The 18,490-nt window shown below is 52.1% G+C and overlaps 1 protein-coding gene across 1 annotated transcript; it reads left to right on the top strand.

Moving 5' to 3' along the window:
* Positions 1-187: 187 nt before the first annotated feature.
* Positions 188-3,913, top strand: CDCA5 (cell division cycle associated 5; the record flags this gene model as incomplete). Its single annotated transcript, XM_082660282.1, has 6 exons — positions 188-233; positions 452-546; positions 628-693; positions 780-815; positions 3,203-3,640; positions 3,833-3,913. 6 exons carry the CDS (start codon positions 188-190, stop codon positions 3,911-3,913), a joined length of 762 nt encoding a protein of 253 aa, XP_082516408.1.
* Between the last annotated feature and the right edge of the window lie 14,577 nt (positions 3,914-18,490).

Below are 18,490 nucleotides of genomic sequence, written 5' to 3'. Positions count from 1 at the left end.
CAGACGCTAGACGTGGAGGCGGGTGGAAAAGGGGTGACCAGACCTCGGCGGCCCTCCCGCTTTACGTCACTTCCGCTTCCTCCCGGGTAAGGCGGGTAATTCGAACGTTTGCCCTTCGGGTTGGCGCGAGCCCTGGCGGCGGTGGCTGCGGCGGCTGCGGCAGTAGAGCTCGAGACCAAGGCTAGACATGTCCCAGAGGCGAACCCGGTCCGGAGGGGCCGCCCAGTGCTCCGGTGAGCGGAGGGCGCGCGGGAGAGATGGGGCTGAGCAGTTTGTGGGACGCAGTTCCGTGAGGAAGGCCCTCCCCCCACCGCCCTAGGAGGCTCGTCCCCCTTCCGAGAAGGCGCCCCCAAAGGGCCTGTTTGGGAACTCTCGCTCTCTTCAACTCCTGTTCTCTCTAGACTCTGAGGTCTAGAGTCCTCCCCTACCTGCTAAATTTGTCTCTTTCCAGGGCCCAGCGCCCCAACTTCCACTCAGTCTCTGCGGAGGTCCCAGCGGAAATCAGGCTCTGATCTCCCAAGCATCCTCCCGGAAATCTGGCCTAAGGTGAGCCCCGGGTTCCTCAGTTCCTCCTGCCCCGGAGGCCCCTGGGCTAATGTAGAGCTCAAGTTCACCCCTCTTCTCCAGGCACCCCAGGCGACTCCAGTCAGAAAGCCCATCGTCTTGAAGAAGATCGTGGCCCATACTGTAGAGGTGAGGACAGAGAGAGGGGTTGTAGGTGGGGAGCCAGAAGTGGGATCAACTAGTGTTGATGTGATCAACTAGTGTTGTCTCCACAGATCCCGTCTGTTCATTCGCCTCGAAGGAGCCCCCGGGTAAGTTCATTTTCATTTTCTTAGTTAAGGGAAATCCAGGACAGACAGTCTAGAGCTGAGGCGGAATATAATGGCTGCTCACGTCTGCCCAGGGAGCTATTTGCTGTATTTTGAAACAGTTTGCCTTTGGACACCTATGTGTATCGCCAGTCTTGCTTACTTCCTGCACACTTGGTGCGTTTAGCTATTGATGCCCTGTATTCTCTACCATTTTCCTTTAAAAGTTGAGCTGTGTCTTAACTACTTTCTTCTTCCTCGTCTATTGTTCTCAGTGTAGTATAATGTCCTTAACTGTTTTAGCAGAAGTTATTGTTAAGGATGTCTCATTAAAAGGAGATCTCTACCTGAAGATATAATGAATGAGAAATACTAACTGCCTTTGAGTGGCTCACGGGGCTTACAGTCAAGTGGGGAGAAAGACAAATAAGTGATAACATAGTGTGCTGAGGACTGCAATAAAGAAAGAAAGTACTAGATGCTGTAAAGGCACCTAACCCAGACCAGGTAGCTCAGGGAATGTTTCACAGAAGAAGTGTTTAAACTGAGTCTTTGAAGACAAGTTAGGAGTGTTCTAGGCAAAGGAAGCTGTGTTTGCAGATGCCTGGAGTCCACAAGGAAAAGCATGAGGTTTGGGGAACAGCAGCTTTGATGTGTCTGCCCCACACCTTGTCAGGGGAGGGAGCGTGCCAAGCCAGAGCAGATCCTGATGAGGCATGAGGATGAGCTTCGACTTCATCCTTTGTTCTGTGGGCAGCTTTGGAGAGTCTTAAGGTAGTGACTGAGGCAGGCTTGGGTATTTTAGAAAGATCTCTTTAGGGTCTGGGTGGAGAATGGATTGCAGAAAGCCTTCTGGGGACCCCCAGACCAGGTGGGCGGGCATGAAAGGAATCCCGAAGTGAGATGGTGGGAGCCTGAAGTTAGGTAAAGGCAGAGTGCTGCTTCTTCCCCTGACCCACCGCGTGACCACCGCATCACATAGGACTCAGCTCAAAGGGCACTGCCTCCCCGAAGCCTGCCTGATACATTTCTCCATAGGCCTTATGAATAGCCGAGAGTATTTTGTTTGCATGTTTGTTGTCTTAGGGGCAGGGACTTCTGTCTCCCCTATGGTGGCCACTCTTTCTTGTTGGTTGAATGATAGATTCATGAGATATTGAACAAAAAATGCACAAGGACTTCGATGACTGCTTGGCTGTAGGGATTGAAGAAGAAGTCGTCTGGGTGACTCCCATTTTGTTCAGTATCCCTTTTACTAAGACTCATGGGGCAGATTCCCCAGAATCTGTAGCCAGGAAATGTCTCTCTTGATAACCAATATAATTCTATTAAACCACAAGGGCCCTAAATTTGTCTTGTTTCTCGCCTTGTCTTGGTTGGCACAAAGCTCAGTGTCAAGTTTTGTGAAAGTTAACTCAGTGATTATTTATGGAACACCGGCTCCACGCAGGGCTCTGCTGAAGGTGTTGGGCACAGGCAAGGTCAGCGAGACAGATGAAGATGCTCACATGTGACGCGCACATTCTAGTTGGCGTCACAGTCACCCAGCGAACAGCCACAATCAGATAGTGATGCTCACTGTTCAGGAAAGAGGTCATTGTGACAGAGGGTGACTAGCAAAGGTGAGGAGGGGCTGCTCCGTTCCACGGTAAGGGACCGCCTCCCTGAGGAGGCAGCACTTCAGCTGAGACTGGAATTATGAGAAGCCAGTGTGTGAACCTCTTAATACACATGTCAGATTAAGTGCTTTCCTGTTCAGAACTTTGCCATGGCTCCCTGGGTCTCGGAGCAAGGGGCTCCATGGGTCTCCCCTTACAGTGGCCTGCAAAATGCCCTATAACACCCCCATTACCTCTCGAACCCCATGCTCAGTTCCTCGCCTCGCTCCCTCTCACTTCAGCCACGCTAGCCTTATTGTTCCTTGACCCTGACTGGTACCCGTTCACCTCAGGACTTTTGCACCTTCTGTTCTCTCTGCCTAGAACATTTCTCCTCCAGATGACTTACTCCCTCATCTCCTTCAAGTCATAGCTCCAGTGCTACCTCAGTGAGGCCTACACTGACCTACACCTACTTAAAATTCCAAACCCTTCCCCCACCCAGTATGCTCAGTCCTGTTGTTTTTTTCCAAAGTGCTTAACATACGACATGATTCTCCCTATTCTCTATTTTCCCCACCAGAGTGGCAGCACTGTGGAGACGGGTCTTCTCGGTTTTATTCCCTGCTCTACTCCCAGTGCCTGGCAGATGGCCAATAAGGACTTATTGACTGGATGGACATTTTAGGTCCTGTGGGTCTTTCTTTCTGCCCTAAATCTCCTTGCGCCTTTCTTGAAGTAAGTAACACAGCCAAGTAACAGGGAGGCGTTCTCTCTTCTGTCCTGGTACAGATCGCTGTTTTTTTGGAGAAAGAAAACAACCCTCCTAGCAAGGAGCCTACTCGGGAGGACGTCTTCCCAACACGCAGTGTCCGGGTCACCTCCGCCTCCACTCCTGCGCTGTGCTCCCTGAATGTTGAGTCCGACTCCAGGGAAGGAGACCTGGACGCCAGAGACTTGGAAATGTCCAAGAAAGTCAGGCGATCCTACAGCCGCCTGGAGACTCCTGGCTCGGCCTCCACCTCCACCCCGGGTCGCTGGTCCTGCTCTGGCTTTGAGGGGCTGCTGGCCACAGAAGACTTGGCTGGAGTCTCGCCTGTGGTGGGTTCAAAGCTAACTGAGGTCCCCAGGGTCCCTGTGAAGCCCTGGGCCCCAGACACAACTCTCCCTGGAATCTCTCCCCCGGCCGTGAAAGAGAAACGAAAGAAGAGGAAGGTGCCGGAGATCTTGGTGAGTGAGGGGCAGGGGCCTTCCTCTGCCGTCACGCCAGACACACGGGGAGACGCACCGGGACACGTGCAGGGCCGGGGCTCGGCCCTGGCTGTCACGGGAGAAAGGCGGCACCTGCAGGGTATGGGTGGAAATGCTCCAGCCAATGTGCCCGCTTCTCCACTCACCTGCCCCCCATTTCTCTTCCCCCAGAAATCGGAGCTGGATGAGTGGGCCGCGGCCATGAATGCTGAGTTTGAAGCTGCTGAGCAGTTTGATCTCCTGGTTGAATGAGATGAAGTGGGGCTGTCCCTGGCCAGACTCCCCTCTTCCCCCTGTACATAGTCCCCTCTCCCTGTGGAGAAGACACTTGGGGTCCCCTCCCCTGGTCTCGTTACCTGTGCACGCGCTGTTGCTGCACATGAGGCCTGTCCTCTGAGGGCTGGCACAGCGGCAGCGGCCGTTTCAGCTTGAGGAAACGGGGCCCGCCTGGCCCAGCCCCGCACTGGTGTCCTGCCTGTAGTCAGTCACCTACCATCCTTTCCCCACTACGTCCCAGAGTATCCCAGCCTGTTTCCAGTCGGGCCTTAGACTAGGGAGTAGGAATCACTGGCCCAGCCAGAAGAGGTTAAAGGGCTGGGGGCTGGGGGTGAGAGAGAGCACCTCTGCTCTTGTGGGGAAATGTGGCCGCTCTGCGGCAGCCCCATCAGAGCTGGATGCCGAGGGCCACAGCCAGCCTCGGGCTTTCTCTACTGAGTTGCCTCTGCTGAGGCTTGGTTCCCAGCCATGAGTGCATCTAGGTAACGAGGCTTGGGTTTCCTCTTAGATTCTGTAGATGGTCCGGGAGGACTGTCGCCATGGATTGGAGACAATTCTGTCTGTGAGGAAGAAGCAGAATATTCAGCCTATAGTCTTAAGTTTTGAAGGAGGGAGGGAAGCCTTGGTTGGGTCTCAGACTATAAATGTCTGCTGCACAGAAGCTGTGTTTTATAGTTCTGTGTGCTGTGGCTCAGATGTTCGGTTAAATGCAGGTTGATGGAGCAGTGGCCGCTTGGGGAGGGAAGGTGTCTCCAGACCCCCCAGAACCTGAGGCTCAGGGCATATGGACGGATAACTGCAGAGGGCAGGAAGGGGCCCATGGCAGGAGGCCCCCCCTCTTATCACTCATACCTGTTTTTTACAAAACAAAGTGTTCAGCATCTACTTAGCTCTAGAAGAAGAACTTAGGGGTTGAATGGTCCTGGTGACATTAGCATTTCGTAAAGTTCTAGGAAGCTTTTCTCACGTGCCAGAAAGGGGCCAGGGTTGATAGCAGTTTTAACTTTCAGCTTCCTTAGCGTCCTCTCACAGGAGGACACTGCCTGAGGTAGGTGCTAGGAGTTGAACTAGGGGGAGGGTGGGGTCATCTCATTGTCTCTGGGGATCCCCACTCCCCTAGCCCCTGTTTCTCTTTTCTCAATATTGTTAAAAGGTGAGCTTTCAAAGGCTGCCCAACCACAACTTCCTCCATAGCCCAGGCCTCTGTGCCTTTTGATGTTTACAGGTTCACGGAAGTAGGGGATAAGAGGAGTGTGGAGAGGCTAGTGGATAGCAGAGAATATCAGGGAAGATGAGTGCTTGCTTGGTTAGGGTCCCTGAAATGGCACGGGCCTGGTGGGTGCTAGTTAAACTCTTTGCAATTGTCCTCGCTGGCTGGCGGGACAACTGGGAAATGTCTTAGTCCTGCAGAATCGGGAGTAGCCAAATGATGTTGAGTTGATGTCATGATTGCAAACTTCTCTTTGTCCCTGAAAAACTAAGAATGGAGTTTAAGGAAAAACTGGGGTTTGTTTTTTAAAGAAAACAACAATTAAAGAGTTTCTGCCTGTTCATAGACTGTTTCTTTGTTGGGTCAAAGGCAGAGCTGAAGGTGTGGGACCCAGGAAGCCATGCCTTCTTTGGGCTGTGTCACCAGGGTTGTCCCTTTGTATGGGGGGCTGCCAGCCTGACCTCCAGTAGCCTGTGGTAGATCACTCCCACCCCCACCCCACCCCCAGGTCTGTTTTTTCTGTCCAGTCACTCACCCACTCCTCTAAGAAGGGGAGCCCTGTACCCTCCTGTTCCAGGAGGAAAGAAGTCGGTCTGCGGTGAGGCTGCTAAGAGCTTCGCTTAGTGCCTGGGAACCAACCCTCCACCACAGAGTCCAGCTCTTATTCCCCGCCCCCTCTTCCTGACAGACTCCTGTGAAGGAGCCAGTTCCTCACACCCTGGCCCGACCTGGGTGCTCTACAGCAGTGGGTGCAGAACCCCCTGGGGAGCTAGTCAAAGGTGTGATTCCCAGGAATTATGGCACTCGGCCAGAGGAGGCCCAGGGACATACGTGCACCTTGATGCAGGTGTCACAACCACTGTCCTTCCCCTCATCCTTCCTACACTTGTCCTTGCCTCCTAGTCCTTAGAACAAATTAAGGCCTTTAAATTCTTTAATTCTCCCTAAACCTCCCCACTTCTACCTCCTTCCCTTACCCAGAGGAGAGCAGGCTCCTCTTTTCAAGGCCAAGCTTTGCATTTTGGCTTTTGATCCAGTTCCCTCATCTCTGAGACCTTGTTCCTCTTTCTCCTACAAGCCTTAAACAAGCTTATGTTCATTTTATTGTTAAAAACAACCACCCTAATCCTAACCAAAAAGTTTTGTCCAGCATCTGTCTTCAGCTACTGTTATGCCTTTCAAGGTTAAGCTCCTTGAAAAATGTTCAAAAACTGCTTTCTGCTTCTGTTTCATTTACTTTGGGTGCCCTCATCACTCCATTTACTGCTTGGGCAGAAGTAACCAGTGACCGCCTAATGCCCAGTGCTAAAGACTCGGGCCTCTGTAGCCTTAGCGGAGGACACCTTCTTGGGGCCCTGGCACTGCTGGCCCCTCTGTCTTGGATTCCCCTGAAATATCAGGACACCCAGGTCCAGTCCTGGACCCTCTTTCCGATCTGCTTGCTCTCTCTGGGCTGCCTCCTTGCTCAAGGCTTTCTAGTCTATCTCCAAACCATACCTCTCTCCTGGGCTTCAAACTGGAATCTAGAACTGTCTTCTAAAACTGTATCTCAAAAGATGTTAAAAAAAAAAAATTGTATCTCAACTCAGAAGTCATCGCAAATTCAGCTCATCCACCAGCTTGCCTTTTCCTGTGCTCCCCCTGATGTTAGCAACACCACCAGCTGGCCCAAGTTGCACAAGCCAGGAAACTGGGGGTCCTCTGCAGCTCTACACTCTCCTTTACCCCATCCCATCAGCCCCACCCTCAACATCCCTCCATCCCCACGGCCACTGGACAGTTGCTCTGGCCTAGTGGGTCTTCTTCCCTTTACTCTCACCTCTACAAACTGTCCACACTGCGGCCAGAATGAGTTTTCTAGGAGACAAAAATATGCTGTTTCTCCCCTGCTTAAAACCCTTTGATACAATTCCTTTCTGGGTACAATACCCAAAAGAATTGGAAGCAGGGTCTTAAGATATTTGTACACCCATGTTCATAGCAGCATTATTTACAATTGCCAAAAGGTGGAAATAACACAAATATCCATCAATGGATGAATGGATAAACAAAGTGCAATATAGAAGTACAATAGAATATTCAGCCTTCAAAAGGAATGGTGTTCTGCCACATGCTACAACATGGATGAACCTTGAAAACATGCTAAGTGAAATGAGACACAAAAGGACGAATATTGTATGACTCCATTTGTATGAGATACCTGAAAGAGTCAAATGCATCAAGACAGAAAGTAGGATGGTAGGCGCCAGGGACTGGGGCGGGGGGAATGGGGAGTTCTTGTTTAACAGGGACAGAGTTTCACTCTGGGAAGATGAAAAAGTTCTGGAGATGGATGCTGGTGATGGTTGCACAGCAATGCGAGTGTGCTTAACGCTACTGAACTGTACACTTAAAATGCTTAAAATGGTAAATTTTATGTACTTTGCCACAATTAAAAAAAAAAACAAAACCCTTTGGCGACTTCCCATTGTCCGTGCAGTCGTGTAATGGATGGTTATTGGGTTTTGGCTGCCCAGTCTCAACCTCTACAAATGCGCTGACTGCAAGACGCCACTTCCCTCCATGGGCATGAAGAGGCCAGACACTTGCTCCCCGTGATCCCAGCAACCAGGACATAGGCATCTCACCTGAGCTCAGCCAATCAGATTTTGCATGAGGACCTGGAACGAGGACCAGGAAGAGAGGGAAAGATAATTGAGGATTCAGCGAGGTGGTGGCCTCACGTGTCCAGCGGCAGCCCTGGGCCTCCGCCGTCCAGTGTGGAGATGGCAGAACACTACCGTTGGCTCCTGTGGCAGGGTCCTCATGTGGTCCTGGCAGCCAGCATCCCATACTTCCTGCCCTTTGAGTCTGTTCTATGAGTTCCGCGACTCCCTAGTATCCTTCCAATAAAGTCCTTTTTTGCTCAAATTAACCAATGTTGTTTTCTCTTGTTTGCAACCCAGAGCCCTGTTGCTCCAGACTGCTTGGCAGGGCTCATGAGGACTCCAGGGTGAGGCTGGTGGCCACATCTCCAGTCTGAGGCCCACAGAACCGGTGCAGACCCTGAGCTGCTGCAAGGTCCTCCCTCCCAGCCTTTGCTCAGACTGCTCTCTGCCTCACCTGCTCTTCCCAGTGCTGTCTCACCTGCTGAGTTCTGACTTGATTAGGTTTGGCTTTGGCTCAAGCGTCACCTCTGCTCAGTCTTTCCTACCTGCCTGTCCCTTCTGCAGCAACGGCATGGTGGGTAACAGCACAGATTCCGGAGTTCAATGGACTTTGGATCCTGGCGCTGCCAGTTTCTAGATGTGAGACCCCAGGCAAGTTAATTAATTTCTCTGTGCCTCAGTTTCCTTATCTGTAAAATGAGAACAGTAATAGTACAGGTTTCCCCGCTATCTGAAAGTAGAGCATTCCTGTGAACCTTCTGTAAGCCGAAATGGCGTAAGCAAAGACGCAATTTACCTTAGGTCACAACCGCTTGCTAACGGATACACAGCATAAATCGAGGTTAAAGCACAGACGCTCACAATGCTGAGATGTAAGGTGCAGTTCCTGGTGGAGGCGCTTGGCGGGGCCACGCTGTCTGCTCGGGGTGTGAGCTGCCTCTACCGGCACACGGCAAAACTGATGCTGGAAGCTATTTTCGCTTTTTCCCTAAAAATGAAAATTGTCTTCAGATTCCTTTCAGTTAGCAAAAACAGGTGCGAATGTTAGGTCTTTTGTAAAAGTGACTGGCATAAAGTGAACTTTGGAAAAGCGGGGGATACCTTTCCCCACCCCATGGGGTTTAGGTGAGAGAGGAGATGATACAGGTAAAGTGCTTAGTACGTGATACGTACTTGGTGAACAGTAGTTGTTTTCAGGGAGACCTGACCACTCCCTCCTTTCTGACTCCCGGACCTCTCTCACAGCTCCTGTAAGCTCGAGTCTGTCTGTGGGGCACACACATTTACACGGTAGTCTTAGCTCCGAGCGTGGAGGCAGAATCGTATTTGTCTCTGTCCCCCCAGCATCCGGGCGCATCATGGATGAATAGGGGTGGTGGTTTCCCTCCAGCCTGGTCCACAGCAGCTCACACCCTCCTGTAGGAGCTAGGGGCTGAGAGCTTCTGGGTGCCCTGGAGGAGAGAGAGGTGCAGGTGGAGTCAGGAGCAGTGGCCCCTGGGTGGCCTGCACTCAGGCATGGGGCCTCTGCCTCCCCCAGCATGAATCCTGGCTCCAGCCCCAGGGCTCACACTGACCCCCACGGCCCTGGGAGTGGACTGCACCCTCCCTCTTCCACAGGACAGCTCCCTACCCGAACCACGGCCCTCGCCTCCTCAGCCTGAGTCCTGAGCCCCTGCAACCGCCAACCTTCAGGTGAGGCCTTGGCCCAAGGCCCGGGTGGTCCTCCCAACATACGGGCTTCAAGCAGGCTGCCTTCCCCTCACGTATTTCCATCTCCTGGCTGGCAAGTTGTCAAACTCTCTGACAGCCATCAGGTGGAGGCCCGGGTAGCCCTGGGTCTGAACCCTGGCTTTGACTCTTCTGAGATTATAGGCAAGTCACTTAGCTTCTTCAAGCCTCACTTTTCTCTTATGAAAAGTGGGGCTAATTCTTTCTTTCTTTCTTTCTTTTTGGCTGCATTGGGTCTTTGTTGTGGTGCGCAGGCTTCTCATTGCAGTGGCTCCTCTTGTTGCAGAGCACGGGCCCTAGGCGTGTGGGCTTCAGTAGTTGTGGCGCGTGGGCTCAGTAGCTGTGGCTCACAGGCTCTAGAATGCAGGCTCAGTAGTTGTGGCGCATGGGCTTAGTTGCTCCGCGGCATGTGGGATCTTCCTGGACAAGGAATCAAACCCGTGTCCCCTGCATTGACAGGCGGATTCTTAACCGCTACGCCACCAGGGAAGTCCCGAGTGGGGCTAATTCTACCTCTATTACAGAATTGCTCTGGGGATTGTTTTCCAGGCTGATGGTCACATGCACAGCACCTGATAGGGTGTAATAACTGACTGCTAGTATTCTTGTACTCAGTCCATGACTGACTCCTTAAAGGAGGAAATTCCTTTTTGTATCCTCCCCACATTCAGAGCAAGGCCTTGAATAAAATCAGGGCTCTGTAAATATTTGTGGAGTTGAATACCCATTCTAGAGGCTAGGAAATTGAGCCTAGTGCCTGGGGCTGCCCCACCTTTGAACGGCAGAGCAGGACTTGAACCCGGGTTTATGGATTTTCAGCTCTGAGCTGTCTTCTCTCTAAATCTGAATGAAGCACCTGTCTAAGCTTGGCTAGTGGGACCCTGAGGGGGCACCAAGGGAACCCCAGGCATTCTCTGGGGAAGAGCTCCACGGACTGCGGGGAGAGAGCTTGCGTACAGTCAGCTGTTAGCCAGGCTGAAGGCCGGTGGGGGCACCGAGGGAAGTCAAAGAACTAGTGACCCTCGACTCCCTATCTTATTACAACTTCCTGTATCGCTGATTGTTCAGATACACACCTAGATCTCCAGTCATCCACCTCTCCAATCCTTCCTGGTTACTAACTGGTAACCAGGAAGCTGTTCGTGCCTCCCAGTTTCCTCTGATGGGTACCAACAGGTGGGCATGGTGTTAGAGTTGCCAGATGTAACAAATAAAAATATACAGGATGCCTGGTTAAATTTGAAATGTCAGATAAACGATGAATTTTTGTTTAGCATAAGCATGTCCCAAATCCGATAAACAAGGAGTAATTTTGCAGTACAAGTGCATGCCACGCAATGTTTGGGACATGATCATACTAGAACAAATCTCACTGTTTATGTGGCGCTCAGATTTAACCAGGCATCCTGTATTTTATTTGGCAACCCTGTGCGGTGCATTGGTACGTAGCACGTACAGACCATGCTCGCCTTCCCTGGTATTAACACAGTGTAGACACTTGTCATGGGCAGCAGTTGTGCGTGCCCCTCTCCTTCACCCCCAAGGCCCTGGGCTTCTGCCCCCAGGGTCTCCTCCTCCCATCCATCCTCTCAGCTACGGCCCAAACAACCCACACAGACAAACACTCAAAGGCCTCCCATGCCTCCTTGTCACCTGGGGGCCACAGCCCAGGCCTGCTCACCCTGGGAGCTAGCGGGAGCACCCCACGCCTGGACGCACCATGCCTGTTGGCACCGTCCCGCCCAAACCATTCCCTCTTCTGGCTTGCCTTTCTTCCTTCTCTGGCTGACTCGACTCGTAGAGCAAGCAGCACCCCTCGGTGGAGTCTTTCTGGTGCTCCTAAGCCCAGTGGCTCCCTCCTCTCTTGGTCAAGGTTTTCTGTACAGGCCTCTGGATGGCACATGTCCTTGCCCTGTGGTCACCTGGGAGCCTGGGCCACCCCTTCATCCCTGGGGGCTTCTCCTGGGCAGAACCGGGTCACAGTCATCTATCAGTGTGTTCTCAGGGCCCAGCCCGAGGCTTGTCCCACAGACAGTGGTTGGTCAACCAGTGTTTACTGGGGACCATTAACTTCAGAGTGGATTGTGTTCTATCATGTTCATAAGTCATCGTTTACTTACCTTTTCTTATATTTGGGCCCTTTAGGCAGGTTCCAGTTTTTCTTCATGGTGTAAATCGGCTACCGTGGACCTCCATGTGAATTATTTCTATTTCCTTTGGAGTTGTTTCTTTAGGCCTAGTTTCCAAAGCAAAGTTACCAGGGCAAGGGTCTGGCTAGTTTTGCAGATCTTGTACATTGCCGGCATCCCTTTGGGACAGATCAAACCCGGTGGCAGAGCTCCCTGCTTCCAAGAATCGGTCTACCCTGAGGCACAGCGAGTCCCCAGGGTAACAGGCCCTCTGCGGGCACTGCCAGCCAATGAGATTCTGTTTACATCACATGCACGGGACTGTGGTATTTCAGGCGCCATCTGGAAAGGTTCGATGTAATGCAGAGAGCACATGGCACAGAATTCCTGCCACAACCCACAGGCCTTTCCGAAGCCCAGGTGGAGCTCAGTGTAAAGAAAGAGGCTTCTGAGGTCACCATTTGTTCTCCAGTTGGATTTTCCTTCACCTTTTGGCCAGCAAGCGTACAAGATTCTGAAAAATTGGAGAGCGAAAAATGATGACGAGTCCATCTGTTGACTTAAGGCTTTCTGTGACTTGGGGAGAAGCTGCTATTTCAAGCCTGCTTGGTGGGACATCTTACACCACCTCATAGAGACAGAAGCATCCTCAGGCTCAGCGCAGCTCCGGCTCCACCACGGATCTAAGGGGGTCCCGGGGAGGTGCCGTCTTTGCTCAGCAGAGAAAAGAGTGGACCAGGTTCAGATTACCAAGGCAGGAGGGAATGGGAGGGGGGCAACAGTGTGGGTGAGAGCACGGTGGTGGGGACATTTGGGGTGGTGTTGGGAAGGGAAGCTCCTGGCCAAGTCTGAGCAGAGGCTTGTTCAAGGACGGTGGAATAGTAGGTGGGTTACAAACAAGGGTGTCCATAGTTCAGGGTCTTGAATGCCACACTATTTGCTTCTCAATGCCCAACTGATAGATGATTTCTACAGCAAGAATGGGAGGGAGTCTCCACTTTCCTATAAGCTTCTATAGGATCCCTTTAAACAGTGCCATTCTATCCCCCACCCCCTACCCTGACACCTTGCATTTGCAGAAATTCATTTTTACAAAATACTGTCAACATGTAGCTTTAGTAGGGTTGCCAGATAAGACACAGGACACCCCAGGGAATTCCCTGGTGGTCCAGTGGTTAGGACTGGACGCTTTCACTGCCAAGGGCCTGGGTTCAGTCCCTGGTCAGGGAAATAAGATACCACAAGCTGCACGGTGTGACAAAAAACAAAAATAAGAAAGAAAGAAAACACAACACAGGACACCCCAGTGAAATTTTAATTTCAGATGGAAAACAAATACTTTTTAAAGTATAAGTATGGTCTGTGCAATATTTGGGATACACTTATGCTTGAAAAATATGACTCACTATTTATTCTGAAATTCACATTTCACTGGGTGTCCTATTTTTACTTGCTAAATCTAGCAACCCAAACTTTGAGGGATCTGGTTTACTGGACAGAGCTGGTGGTGGAGGTTCTCGAGGCTGGAGGCTGCCCCAAGAAAACCAGGGGAGGCTGGAAAGGGGAGGCCAGCAGGATGGTGGGCATGGCTCACCAACCAAGTTTCCGTCTCCCTCAGTCTCCCACGGGTGGACAAAGAGCCCACTCCAAGCCCAAGGAGAAGCCGCTGCCGCAGCCTCCTGGGGAGCAGCAGCCAGAAGACACTCAGGTCTCCAGGGAGCAGGGCACAGAGGTGACAGGACCTCCCAAGGCAGAGGGCCCGGGTGGCAGGAGGGCTAGAGAAATTCTCCTCCTGCCTGGATGGAGATCTGAACACCCGACCATTGCACTCCACTGTCTTGCTGTTGGGTGTGGGAGGACCCCGGTTCTTGGGCTGCCAGCCTCATGCCACTTCAGTCACCAAGGCACCCTCTCTGCCAAAGCCACCTTCTTCAGATTCTTCAGAGCAGAAGCTGGGCCTGCAACAGGAAGCCACCGTCACGTTCCTGTTTACGCTCCTGAGCACAGCAGAGTCCACCAAAGACCCTGCAGAGTGAGGCCGTGTGAACGTGCGTGAGGCTGCGGGGGGGAGGCGGGCACAGTGTACTGCTCCCCCGCCATCAGCATTCAGACCTGGGCCGGGACTCAGCCTGCGGTGGGGTTCAGGGGGTGTGGCCCAGACAGGACTGAAGAAGCCGGGGCCTCGGGCTTGGTTCCCCTCTCTGCCCGCCCCACCCTCCCCAGCCTCCAGATTCCGGTCCAGCCCTCATTATGCACCCACCCAGGGACCTGGAGATCCAGGAGTGCCAGTTCCTGGATAAGGAAGACTGGGGCCCCCAGCGGACCTCCAAGGAAATGAGCTGTTTGCAGAATGTTTGCGTGAGGTGAGCTGGGCGGAGGCAGGTGGGGACAGGAAGGTGACAGGGCCTTGCCCGATGGAGGTCAGGGCCTGGAGCTTGACAGCTGTGGGTTGGCACCTTCACTTGGCCCTCTTCCTTCCCTTGCCTTCTCTCTGTTCTACTCTGGGTGACCCCCTTGCTGGCCAATAGGTCCCTTCCCTCCCAAGCATCAGTGTCCTTGTATGTGAGCAGGACCTGCCCCATGGGAGTGGGGGCCACAGCTCTTTCCCATCAATGTGCCTATATGCCTGGTTAGTGGGCAGTCTATGAAGCTACCTGTAAGGGACGGCCATCTCTCTTTTTTGTTTTAATAGGTATTGGTTGGGTTTTTTAAATTAATTAATTAATATATTTATTTATTTATGGCTGTGTTGGGTCTTCATTGCTGCACGCGGGCTTTCTCTAGTCGCAGCGAGCAGGGGCTACTCTTCGTTGCGGAGCACAGGCTCTAGGCAAGTGGGCTTCAGTAGTTGCAGCACCCGGGCTCAGTAGTTGTGGCTCGTGGGCTCTAGAGCGCAGGCTCAGTAGTTGTGGCGCACAGGCTTAGTTGCTCCACAGCATGTGGGATCTTCCCGGACCAGGGATCGAACCTGTGTTCCCTGCATTGGCAGGTGGGTTCTTAACCACTGGACCACCAGGGAAGTCCCAAGACCGCCATCTTTAATTATCCAAGGACTTGAGGGGTAGTTTGGTCTGTGGAGAAGGCGGGGGGTGGGGGTGGGGGTCTGTTCTCTGGATGTCTGGCTCTGGAGCTTAGGTCTGCAGAGTCCCATGGCCGCTTGCCTGTCAGTGGCAATGCCAGGGTCCGATCTCCACCTGGAGACAGAGGTCTTGGGGTGGGGGGAGTGTGACAGTCCTTTCCCCAGGGCTGCATGTGGCTCCCAGAGCCATGGATCTGAGTGGTCAGCGCTTTTATTCATACACAGCTGGCCTGCACGCTCAGGCAGGGCTAATTCCACACAGAGCCCTGCCACTGCCCCCACTGCTGCTCAGAGGGATGGGCAGCTAGCCCGAGGCTGCCTTAGAGGCTTTCGAGCCTAGCATATGCGATGAAGCAGCCTGGTTTTCCCTTGCTGGAGAAGAGGAAAAGCACAATTCGTCTTTGTCTGGGTCCCCTGCTGCAAGTCACATGGGGAGAACAATTCCCTCCCTGCCTGTAGCTTTGCCAGAGTGAGACGCGGCTGCTGGTGAAACCCTGGGCTCCTGGCTGTGCCGGGCCACGCAGCTCATGCAAGAGCTGTGTTTTGTGGGTGTGGGGCACTGCCTAGGACAAGAGTCTGGGGCCTGACGGGGGTCTCGCTTTCAACCCTAGGCTTCGGGAGTCTCTGAGCACTATCCAAGCAGACAACCTGGCGCTGGGGGAGAAGCTGCAAGACCTGGTGAGACCTCAGCCCAGGACCCCCTTCTTTTGCCGTGCCTCCTCCCTGCCTCCCAGCCCAGCTCCCGTGCGGGCACGTGGCAGGCAGTCCTGCCTGGCGTCAGCTACCCTGCAACCCTTTGTTCCAGCCCAACTCCTTGTATGAGAGCCTGAAGGAGGAAGCAAAGGCCATCCTGAAGGGAGAGAAGGCCATCCTGGAGGAAGGGAAGGCCACCCAGGAGGGAGCCCAGGCCGCCCAAGACGGGGCACTGCTCCAGGTACCCGGGCCTCCACCTACTCGTGGGTGGGGAGAGAGGACACATTTTCCCAGCGTTGCTCACCCGGCTCCCCTTGCCTGCAGCGAGCCGGCTCCCAGAAGGCAGAACTGGTCATCCTGCAGCCTGACACTGCCCGTGACAATGGAAACCAATGTCAGCCCTAACCAGGCCCAAGGCTGGAGATAGGACATCTCCTTGGGAAGCCATTCTGGTGGCTCCTCTCCAAGTCCCAGCAGTAAACGTTTCCGCAGCTGATCCATGGCTCCCCTGCCTGTCTGTGGGCCCTAGGCCGTCGTCCACCACCTCCCTTGGCCCTGAGCTGCCCCCACCCCCAGGAGGCTCCAGGTCTGGCTCTTATCAGCCTCAAGATCAATGCCCCTGTGATAAGCCCTGGGCTGGGACTGGAAGGGGGCCACACCCTCTCCTGGGGAGGACTGGAAGCCCCAGGTCTAACTCCAAAGGGCAGAAGACTAGGGAGGGGTAGGAAGAGCCACTTCCCATACTATGGCCTTGGATAAGTCTCTTCCTCTTTGTCACTCAAGTCATGGGGGAGGGGCTAGTGAAAGCTTCCCAAGGGCCCAACATGCAACATGCTTCAGGCCTGGAGGTGCTTCTGGAATTTGAATTCCCACTCCCACCTTCAACCAGGGCCTCCTGGGGCCTCCCTTGAGACCTGCTTCCCTTCACCAATGGGGCTCTCCCTGTCCTGGGTCATAGGTCCCACCCCCATCCCATCCATAGGCCTGAGTGTCCAGCTGTGGTCACTGTGCCCTGGCCACCGACAGGCCCTCAAGGCTTGCGCCCATCAGCCTTGCTGCCCTCAGACTCGGTCCAGCCCCAGGGAGGCTTTCTAAGCATCCCCTGGTTACTGATGTAACGAGAGAGAGAGACAGAGACACACAGAGAATGTATAGGTAGAATATTCAAAACTTAGAAATAATTCCCATACAACTAGACAAGGAATGTGCTTTCGATTTTTTTTTAACTCCCTAATGAGGGAGATGACAGAGCCAGCAAGATGACAAAGCCACTTTAAAGGAGGATACAAGGAAGTGGCGCACACACACACACACACACACACACACACACACACACACATATATATATATATACATATATATTCATGGGGGAAAAATGGAAGGAATCCTGAAATAAGATTGCTAAATCAGATACAAAATCAGTCAATATGCTATAGGGCAATTTTTCGCAAAGTCCCATTAACCCTAAGGGTGGTATTATTTACTGGGCAGAATCCTCTAATATGACACGGAAAGAACTGTGACCATCTTTCTGCCTTATACCCACTACAGGGGGGACACTAGCCAAGAGGATGGAAATCCAGGTTTGTGGCCCCTTGTCAGACCTGGTTTGACTAAGACCCGTGGGACCTTGCCCAGGCCAAAAACTGATGACACACTTGATTAGTGAAGGTTTGTTTTGGTCACAGCTTTAGGCTGAGCTGAGCTCCTCTCCTCTCCCAAGACCCTACCCTCCTCCCCTGGATGGCTCCAGGGCTCCCAGGCATCTCCCTGATTGGCTCTTGACCAGTGGCCTCGCCAACCAGTGACCCAGCTGTACAGCCATCTTGCTATTTTCCTGATGGGAATCATCTGATACTGAGATTGAGGGGCATAGCTGGACCAACAGCTAAATGGTTAAATCAATGTAAGCACTTAAGGGCTTCTGTCACCAAGACACAGTCATCAGAATGCTCCCATTTGATAGGTGGCATATTTTTAAAACTTTATTTTATGAAGTATAGTTGTTTTACAATGCTGTGTTCATTTCTATACAACAAAGTGATTCAGTTATACATAAATATATTCTTTTCCATATGGTTTATTACAGGAGATATATATATATATATATTTTTTTTTTCTCTAGACTGCCTCTTTTATAAATATTGGATTAGGGCAGGTGAGAATCGTAAATATTTAAAAAATAAAGTAGAAGCCAGAGAAATGTCAAAGCTGCCACCATGCAGCACCAGCGACCAATTCTTGCACTTTTCTTCCCTGTCTCAGTAATCCCCTCTACAGAAGACATACAGAATTGGAACAGCTCTGTCTTCCCTGGGGTCTCTGCTGGCACCAGGTTATAACCTGGACAGTGGGGAGTGTCTGCCTTAGGCTGGTTTTATCACAGGATATTGAATATAGTTCCTGTGCTATAGAGTAGGACGTTGTTGTTTATCCATTCTATATATAATAATAGTTTGCATCTGCTAATCCCATACGCCTATCCATCCCTTCTCCACCTACCCCCCCACCCTTGGCAAGATAGGCGGCAGTTTTGATAAGCAAAGGAACTTACATCCAAGGCTTATCTTGGGCTCCAAAAGACCAGTAGATCCCTGCATCCGCCTGCCAGAATCCTGAAGATTTATATAGAGGCTTTAACTGGGCTTGGTCAGGTATTCAGTCCAGATGGTCTCAACACCACCTTACTCTCTCAAGGCTGCATCCTTAAAACAGCTCCTAGTGTGGGAACTGTGGGGCAGAGCGGACATTCTGAAGACAGGGGAGGGGCGAGGAGCCCCCAATTGCCCCGGTCCAGCTCACGGGTCAACTGGCGGTCACGTCCTGTCAATGACCTCCTGCAACAGTCTATAACTAATATACTTCATATAAATTCATATGAGTTGACTCTTCATATAAATGGAATTCCACAATATATTATCTTTCGTGTCGGACTTCATTTGCGCATCTTTACGTTTGTGAGATTCATCCATGTTGCTACAGGTGAGAGTATGTAAATGTAGTTTGTTCTTTTATTGCTGTATAAATAATCCACGATTTATTTTTTTTTTTTAAAAGAGTTTTTTC

The sequence above is a fragment of the Grampus griseus genome (genome assembly GCF_964374135.1).
Source record: "Grampus griseus genome assembly, chromosome: 8".
In the NCBI taxonomy this organism is placed as follows: domain Eukaryota; kingdom Metazoa; phylum Chordata; class Mammalia; order Artiodactyla; family Delphinidae; genus Grampus; species Grampus griseus.
This window is presented reverse-complemented; position numbering and strand designations above follow the sequence as displayed.